Source organism: Salvelinus namaycush, chromosome 21, assembly GCF_016432855.1.
Source record: "Salvelinus namaycush isolate Seneca chromosome 21, SaNama_1.0, whole genome shotgun sequence".
In the NCBI taxonomy this organism is placed as follows: domain Eukaryota; kingdom Metazoa; phylum Chordata; class Actinopteri; order Salmoniformes; family Salmonidae; genus Salvelinus; species Salvelinus namaycush.
Genome location: NC_052327.1, coordinates 685442 through 695420, shown reverse-complemented (window position 1 = coordinate 695420; position 9979 = coordinate 685442). Strand labels below are relative to the sequence as shown.

At 41.1% G+C, this 9979-nt stretch overlaps 1 protein-coding gene across 1 annotated transcript; it reads left to right on the top strand.

Moving 5' to 3' along the window:
* The first annotated feature begins 3895 nt into the window (after positions 1–3895).
* On the top strand, positions 3896–5749 carry LOC120065784 (leucine-rich repeat and immunoglobulin-like domain-containing nogo receptor-interacting protein 1). Its single transcript, XM_039016837.1, has one exon. It carries the CDS (start codon positions 3902–3904, stop codon positions 5747–5749), a length of 1848 nt encoding a protein of 615 aa, XP_038872765.1. The 5' UTR covers positions 3896–3901.
* Positions 5750–9979: the final 4230 nt, after the last annotated feature.

Genomic DNA, 9979 nt, shown 5'->3' with positions numbered 1-9979 from the left:
ATCATCTGATTGTTTTGAAATAATTTCTGTTAGAAACAGATAAGCATTCCTGAAACATTATTTTGTTGAAATATAACTTGATCTGAGAAATTAAACTAAATGATTGCACCCAGATTTGCCATTTTTATTTATAGGACTCATATAAAATACAATAAATATAGTACCTAACATCCGAATTGGACCAAACTTTTTTCTAACGATGACTTAGACATGAGGGATGTTTTTGTCATCAGTGTTCATGCAAGTTTGATGTATGTGCCACCCAGAACCAATTATAAGGTTAACTGATAGTTGCTAATGGCTGCTATTGAGACACAAAACACAGAGAATGGAGGTGAATGTCAATTTTTAGGGTCTTAATTTGTGACATTGTATTTAAGATACATTTTTGTGTATTGCTTGACTTGTGTGCAAGGCCAGATTACAAGATTATTAAGGACATTTGAGGGTTCTGCTCCACATCCTGAAAAATAGGGTGTCCAAACCCAACAATACGCCACCTATGAAATTGTGTTACAGGTCTCTGCATACTTACAATTGAAAAATATTTGTTATACAGAATTATACTGTATATTGTTAGACTACAAGGCTGAAACTTATGGTTTTGGGAAGAATTTCTGAGAAAATATCATGAATTCTGTCCCCTTTTGTTTAACGATCTAAAGAAGCCATTTGTATCGATATCAAATCATTTCTGGGTACAATTAAGTACCTTACTGTGATTGTTTTCAATTAAAATGGTCAAATAGATTCTTACCAAATACCAATTTCTTAAGCAAGCATTTTGTCTGAGAGTGGTCTAAATTGGGAGGGGGAAACTGAAAACAAGCTGTTATTGGCAGATAGGTTTGGAACTCTCTTTCTTATTGGTCTATTAACTAACGTACCATCTGGTGAAGTCACCAGGCAGGCCAAAAACTCCATCTCACCAAAACAGGAAGAATTTCAGGCGGTCTTTTCAAACAGCTCTTACACTAAAAGGGTATTATTGTCATTTTCACAATTTCACAGTATTAATCCAACCTCATAGTGTGGAAATATATACAAAACACAGAAAAATCACATTTCTGACTGCACTGGGCATTTAATCCAACTTTTTCAATAAATACGCAAGTAATTGCTCTGCCACTATGGCTCTTTGCATAAAAATGGAAAATATAATTATAAAATCAATTATTAATTACATTGTTAGTAATAATAATAAAAATTAAAGGGACTCATATAGCGCTTTTCAAGGACCCAAAGTCGCTTTACAATTGTAGAAATGTAATTTTTTTTTTTTTTTAAATCACACTAAACAAAACCATGAATAAAGAGAGGGGGGGCTCAAGGAAGGGAAAGAGTATAATGTATCAGTGTATGGAGAGGTTAGGGTTGGATATGAACCCGATTTAGGGTAATTGGTGGAATCGGGGTTAGTGGAGGGGGAAAACACTGACGGATAAGATAGAAATTAAATATTGTTTGTTTATACGATTTTAAGACCAGTATCTATCTTTCTGAAGCCACCGCCCCTAGCTCTGCATGGTCTATATTGTATTGTAAAAGATTGCTCCAGCTGAATGACCATCCATAGCACATACATCAGACTTGACACAATTTGTCTTTGATTGCTACCTGCTACTGCTGACCCACACCCACTCTGGAAATACAGGGTGAAGAAGAAAAAAAGAAATATTTTATGCTAACGGTACACTCTAAAGATGTGCTCAGCATACGTGTCTCTGAAACAGCATGAATTGGATTACCTTCTCAAAATTGGTTAATTCAAGCTGCACCTGGCCCCTTTTGAAATGCCATAATTTAATATTAGGGAGCGCGCAATGACTGACTGATCTTGAGCAAAGTGCTATGCATGCATGCAAGCCACACACACACACACACAGTGGTGTAATGGTGCCTGAATAATTTCCCCCCAAAAAAATCCAAACGCCCCGCCCGACGAAGGAAAGACGCCCTGTGTGAAAAATGATATGAGAAACAGTGACATACACTCTGAACGACCTGAAATTATAAATCCTGTATTGGTCTTTCACAGTCAGGCCAACCCAAACTGTACTGTGCAAGTAGGCTAATAGTAGACCTACCATTGAAACAGATAAATGTCCAAAATTCACAGGTTTCATATTTTTCCTAATTGTTTCAGGTTTTCACTCTCAAAGTCATACAGAAAAACAACATTTGTTTTGAGGTCTGGGACATCTAAGAAATTTAGATTTTTGAGTGTATTTACCCTTTAATTCAAGTGTGCAGACACCTCGCACTGTTTGCTTAGCAGTGTTTCTGTAGCACATAAGTTGGATTTTGCAAAGGAAATGGCTACTGGATTGATGCAAATAATCATGATATCATTCTGACAGGTAGGCATAGCCTACTTTGTAGCTACTGTAGTTAACATTTAATAGAGAATGTTTTTGGGAAAGCCTTTCCATCTACCTGAAGATGGTTAGGCCTTTCATTAGCGTTGTAATATTTTGTCTATTTCTTAATTGGGGCAGCAGGTAGCCTAGTGGTTAAAGCGTTGGGCCAGTAACCGAAAGGTTGCTAAATCGAATCCCCGAGCTGACAAGTTAAAAATCTGTCGTTCTGCCCCTGAACAAGGCAGTTAACCCACTGTTCCTAGGCCGTCATTGTAAGTAAGAATTTGTTCTTAACTGACTTGCCCTAGTTAAATAAAGGTTCAAATAAAAATAAATAAAATAATTGTTTGAAACCAGGACATTTTACTTCGTATTATGAGGCATGTCTCACCTTACTTGAAAGTAGACTATAGCCAAAATCCCACCACAGAAATGTGAAGGCAATTATTTTTTATGAAGACTTAGTCATATGCTGTTCTATTGATTTTCTTTACATTTTCTTTCATTGTCTATGAGGAAAAGGCATCATCTTGGTCATATTAGCAACCCATGATAATTGTTGCATATTTAACCCCCCCCCCTTTCTATATTTCCAATGGATATTTCCATCTCTGTCCATGCACATTTTAGAACGCCTTTTTCCTGAAAATATAATTTTAGAACATTCACCGCGAAGGTACATTGCCCCACTTAAAATGTGAAGTATTAATAGTTTATCAACATTTTAAGCTAAACATTCTGATCTGTTCCATCAGCCTTATTAATTGAAACGGCAGTGGAGATTTAAGAAGTGAGTATACGCAATGCCCACTGAAAAATAAGTGGGTATACGCCGCACACACACAATACATAACCAGGCAGCATCACACCCGAATGCCAGGAATTGATTCACATTCTTTGTGATACATCTACTGTCTATCCGAGCTCAACATTTCCTCTTATGGATCATAAATGAGTCTAATATGGTGCTGATGTAACCATTGCATGTGAATCCTTCAGCGAACACTGTTCCATCAGTTCACAGGAGCCTCCTGCATCTGAAATGCCTTTGAAGCTCTGTGTAGAGTAGTGAGCATTGCAGAATTCAAACATGTCAGTTTTCTCCATTATGCAAATACATACCTTATTCCTAGTAACCCCTCACCCCCATTCCTATTTCCTTTGTGTCATTAATATTGCAGCAAAACTTTTACACTCAATTTCAAATTGTGTCACATGATTATGGCATCGCTTTACATCTTATTGCTTTTCATTGTTGGCGTCAAAATGCCTGGCAGAGAATAGTAGTCACTATTTTTCAAAAGAGAACAAACAGTATAATATGTTTTCATAGGACACTCCTTTTCCCACACTTCAAAGCATTTTATATGGAGCAATACTGCAGAATGTGGCTTCAAAATACAATACAAAAGTGATCTCACTTTTCACCAATTTTAATGATAAGGAAATAGCCCAGTGTTATTTAGAGTATCTAATCAGTGATTGTTTTTCTGACATGTCCTTTCTCTGTCTCTCTTGTGTCTCCATAGGTAACCGATAGGATGGGGGCCAGGGAAGCGAGTGGGCACAGCTACCTGGTGGCTTGCTGGCAGCCCATTCTGATTCTGATGCTGGGCACCGTACTGTCCGGTTCCACCACAGGCTGCCCGTCCCGCTGCGAGTGCAATGCCCAGGAGCGCTCGGTCATATGCCACCGCAAGAAGCTTATGTCCGTCCCTGAGGGCATCCCCACAGAAACGCAGCTGCTGGACCTCAGCAAGAACCGCATCAAGACCATCAACATGGACGAGTTCGCAGCCTACCCCAACCTGGAGGAGCTGGAGCTCAACGAAAACACCATCTCGGCCATCGAGCCCGGCGCCTTCAACAACCTGTACGGCCTCCGGACATTGGGGCTGCGCAGCAACAAGCTCAAACTCATCCAGCTGGGTGTGTTCACGGGCCTCAGCAACCTCACCCAGTTGGACATCAGTGAGAACAAGATAGTCATCCTGCTGGACTATATGTTCCAAGACCTGTACAACCTGCGCTCCATGGAGGTGGGCGACAATGACTTGGTGTTTATCTCCCACCGGGCCTTCCATGGTCTCAGCAGCCTGGAGCAGCTGACTTTGGAGAAGTGCAACCTGACCTCGGTGCCCACCGAGGCCTTCACCCACCTCCACAGTTTGATCTTTCTCAGGCTGCGCCACCTCAACATCTACGTTATTAAGGATTACTCCTTCAAAAGACTGTACCGGCTGAAAGTGCTGGAGATCGCCAACTGGCCCTACCTGGACACCATGACCTCCAATTGCCTCTATGGACTGAACCTCACCTCGCTGACCATCACCAATGGCAACCTGACCTCCATCCCATACGTGGCTCTCCGGCACTTGGTCTACCTACGGTTTCTAAATCTGTCCTATAACCCCATCCACACCATTGAGGGGAATAAGCTCCATGACCTTCTGAGGCTCCAGGAGTTTCACCTGGTTGGGGGCAGGCTGGCTATGATCGAGCCTTACTCGTTCCGAGGCCTAAACTATCTGAAGATCTTCAATGTGTCTGGCAATGCCTTGAGCACCTTGGAGGAGTCTGCGTTCCACTCGGTAGGCAACCTGGAGACTCTGGCGCTTTACGATAACCCCTTGGCATGTGACTGCCGGCTGCTGTGGGTGTTCCGGAGACGCTGGAGGCTCAACTTCAACCGGCAGCAACCCACCTGCGCTTCACCTGAGTTCGTACAGGGAAAAGAGTTTAAAGATTTCCCGGACGTCCTGCAGCCCAACTACTTCACGTGTCGCAAGTCCAGGATCCGGGACCGCAAGGCGCAGCAGAAATTTGTGGACGAGGGAACTACTGTTCATTTTGTATGCCAGGCGGACGGTGATCCCGCCCCAGTCATCATGTGGCTCTCACCCCAGAAGCAGTTCATCACGACCAAAACCATCGGGCGGCTCACAGTATTCCCCGATGGCACCCTTGAGGTGCGCTACGCTCAGATTCAGGATAATGGCACGTATGTGTGTATAGCCAGCAACGCCGGTGGCAACGACACATCTCTCGCCCACCTGCATGTCCATAGCTACTCTCCAGACTGGCCTCACCAACCCAACAAGACCTTTGCATTCATCTCCAACCAGCCCAATGAGAATGGTGCCAATGGGACCCGAACCAACGTCCCTTTCCCCTTCGACATAAAGACCTTAATCATCGCCACCACCATGGGTTTCATATCTTTCCTTGGTGTCGTCCTGTTTTGTCTGGTGCTACTCTTTCTGTGGAGTAGAGGTAAAGGGGCCACAAAGCACAACATAGAGATTGAGTATGTGCCACGCAAGTCAGACGCTGGGATGAGCAGCAACAACGCAGACGCCCCTCGCAAGTTTAACATGAAAATGATTTAACGGGACCAAGGGAGCAAACAGACTCTTAACTTGAAATTGTAAAAAAAAAAAAAAAAAAAAAACGTCAAATCCTCCCTTACAAATCTGTGGATCCTGGGATGTAATCATAAAGTAATCTATTTTCCCTGACTTAACTGTTGGAGATGGAGAGAGAAGTTCCTTGCTTTCGTAATATGTTGAGTATATGAGGGGGATGATAGCAAAGCAGATGCTCCACAGCGTTGGCAATTTCTGCAAGACCTTTAGGTACGTTTGTTCGAAAGCAAATTTTGTTGTGTGCGATTCATATTCTTGTGGATTTATATTGGGAAGAAATTATAGAAAAAAAGAGATGAACCCTTCTCTATGTACGTAATAACCTGCCTTCACTGTCCTTTTGCCTGTGTTCTTAGTTTATAGATTTTTTACAGAAATTGAAATATTTGTTTACCAAAATGTTAAGAGTAGATTGTATGGGTTGATGAGCACATTTAAACAATCCCTTCTGGTACTTTGTCAGTCAGAATATACAGTACCAGTAAAAGTTTGGACACACCTACTCATTCAAGGGTCTTTCTTTATTTTTACTATTTTCTACATTGTAGAATAATAGTGAAGACATCAAAACTATGAAATAACACATATGGAATCATGTAGTAACCAAAAAAGTGTTAAACAACTCAAAATATATGTTAGATTCTTCAAAGTAGCCACCCTTTGCCTTAATGACACCGTACCACACTCTTGGCATTCTCTCAACCAGCGTCACCTGGAATACTTTTCCAACAGTCTTGAAGGAGTTTCAACATATGCTGAGCACTTGTTGGCTGCTTTTCCTTCACTCTGCTGTACAACTCATCCCAAACCATCTCAATTGGGTTAAGGTCATGTGATTCTGGGGTCATCTTGACCAGGTCATCTTGATGCAGCATTCCATCATCTCCTTCTTGGTCAAATAGCCCTTACACAGTCTGGAAGTGTTTTGGGTCATTGTCCTGTTTAAAAACAAATGATAGTCCCACAAAGCACAAACCAGACGGGATGGCGTATCACTGCAGGATGCTGTGGTAGCCATGCTGGTTAAGTGTGCCTTGAACTCTAAATAAATCAATGACAGTGTCACCAGCAAAGCACCCCCATACCATCACACCTCCTCCATGCTTCACGTTGGGATCCACACATGCAGAGATCATCCGTTCACCTACTCTGCGTCTCACAAAGACACGGCGGTTGGAACCAAAAATCTCCAATTTGGACTCATCAAAGCAAAGGACAGATTTCCACCGGTCTAATGTCCATTCCTCGTGTTTCTTGGCTCAAGCATGTCTCTTCTTCTTATTGGTGTCCTTTACTAGTGGTTTCTTTGCAGCAATTCGACCATGAAGGCCTGATTCTCGCCATCTCTTCTGAACAGTTTATGTTGAGATGTGTCTGTTACTTGAACTCTGTGAAGCATTTATTTGGGCTGCAATTTCTGAGGCTGGTAACTCTAATGAAGTTATCCTCTGCAGCAGAGGTAACTCTGGGTCTTCCTTTCTTGTAGCGGTTCTCATGAGAGCCAAAGTTCTTGACATTTTCCAGGTTGACTGACCTTCATGTCTTAAAGTAATGATGGACTGTTGTTTCTATTTTCTTATTTGAGCTGTTCTTATCATAATATGGACTTGGTCTTTTACCTAAGAGGGCTATCTTCTGTATACCACCCCTACCTTGTCACAACAGAACTGTTTGGCTCAAACGCATTAAGAAGGAAAGAAATTCCACAAATTAACTTTTTAACAAGGCACACCTGTTAATTGAAATGCATTCCAGGTGACTTCCTCATGAAGCTGGTTGAGAGAATGCCAAGAGTGTGCAAAGGTGTCTTCAAGGCAAAGGGTGGCTACTTTGAAGAATCTCAAATATAAAATGAATTTTGGTTTGTTTAACACTTTTTCTGGTTACTACATGATTCCATGTGTTATTTCATAGTTTTGATGTCTTCACAAATATTCTACAATGTAGAAAATAATAATATCAAGAAAACCCTTGAATGAGTAGGTGTGTCCAAACTTTTGACTGGTGTGTGTGTGTGTGTATATATATATATATATATATATATATATATATATATACACACACAGAACATATATATATGTATGCATGTATATGTGTGTGTATATATATATGTGTTCTGTATCTCGTCCATATCATTCACTACAGTCGTGGCCAAAAGTTTTGAGAATGACACAAATATTAATTTCCACAAAGTTTGCTGCTTCAGTGTCTTTAGATATTTTTGTCAGATGTTACTATGGAATACTGAAGTATATTTACAAGCATTTCATAAGTGTCAAAGGCTTTTATTGACAATTACATGAAGTTGATGCAGAGTCAATATATGCAGTGTTGACCATTCTTTCTTTTTTTTTTATCAATGCTTGGAGTTTGTCAGAATTTGTGGGTTTTTGTTTGTCCACCCGCCTCTTGAGGATTGACCACAAGTTCTCAATGGGATTAAGGTCTGGGGAGTTTCCTGGACCCAAAATATCAATGTTTTGTTCCCCGAGCCACTTAGTTATCACTTTTGCCTTATGGCACGGTGCTCTATCATGCTAGAAAATGCAATGTTTGTCACCAAACTGTTCCTGGATGGTTGGGAGAAGTTGCTCTTGGAGGATGTGTTGGTACCATTCTTTATTCATGGCTGTGTTCTTAGGCAAAATTGTGAGTGAGCCCACTCCCTTGGCTGAGAAGCAACCCCACACATGAATGGTCTCATGATGCTTTACTGATGGCATGACACAGGACTGATGGTAGCGCTCACCTTGTCTTCTCCGGACAAGCTTTTTTCCGGATGCTCCAAACAATCGGAAAGGGGTCTCATCAGAGAAAATGACTTTACCCCAGTCCTCAGCAGTCCTATCCCTGTACCTTTTGCAGAATATCAGTCTGTCCCTGATGTTTTTCCTGGAGAGAAGTGGCTTCTTTGCTGCCCTTCTTGACACCAGGCCATCCTCCAAAAGTCTTCGCCTCACTATGTGTGCAGATGCACTCACACCTGCCTGCTGCCATTCCTGAGCAAGCTCTGTACTGGTGGTGCCCCGATCCCGCAGCTGAATCAACTTTAGGAGACAGTCCTGGCGCTTGCTGGACTTTCTTGGGCGCCCTGAAGCCTTCTTCACAACAATTGAACCGCTCTCCTTGAAGTTCTTGATGATCCGATAAATGGTTGATTTAGGTGCAATCTTACTGGCACCAATATCCTTGCAGCAATATCCTGTGAAGCCCTTTTTGTGCAAAGCAATGATGACGGCACGTGTTTCCTTGCAGGTAACCATGGTTGACAGAGGAAGAACAATGATTCCAAGCACTATCCTCCTTTTGAAGCTTCCAGTCTGTTATTCGAACTCAATCAGCATGACAGAGTGATCTCCAGCCTTGTCCTCGTCAACACTCACACCTGTGTTAACGAGAGAATCCCTGACATGATGTCAGCTGGTCCTTTTGTGGCAGGGCTGAAATGCAGTGAAAATGTTTTTGGGGGATTCAGTTCATTTGCATGGCAAAGAGGGACTTTGCAATTAATTGCAATTCATCTGATCACTCTTCATAACATTCTGGGGTATATGCAAATTTCCATCATACAAGCTGAGGCAGCAGACTTTGTGAAAATTTATATTTGTGTCATTCTCAAAACTTTTGGCTTCGACTGTACACTACATTAAGTTGTTTTTATACCTGTGGAGCGCAATGTAATTCCTCTAGTAAACACATTGTTTTAGTGGAGTAACAATGTTACATAATTATTTAGTAATTGCATTGTAATGGTATAGTATTTCAGTTACTGTTTCTTAGTCTACTCTTTATTGTGTCATAACAAACAATGCACAATTCCATTACTATACATTTCCAAAGCAAAGACAACCTCTTACAATTACTATAACATGTTACTGATGTTGTTAGTAGAGTAATTAAAGCATTACTACACATGTAAAATAGCAACTTAAACTGTTACCATGGGAGTTTCAAATACGTCATTTTGTTGGCATAATTTTGTTGTATATAATGTTAGCTGGGTCATTGCTCTATAGCGGCTTTTGGTTCGAACATGATTCTTCTCAAAACCCCTCTAAATGTATTAATTCATTCATTTATCAAGATTAGATCTCATCATCTCTGTTTTCTTGTGCTAGACACTGTGGCACACAATGTTTATTGGCCATAAACATTGCATTATTTTATCATATTTCGTCAAATATAATGATAATA

Coding starts and splice junctions, on each gene's coding strand:
- LOC120065784 (XM_039016837.1), top strand. CDS start 3,902: ATGGGGGCCAGGGAAGCGAGTGGGCACAGCTACCTGGTGGCTTGCTGG.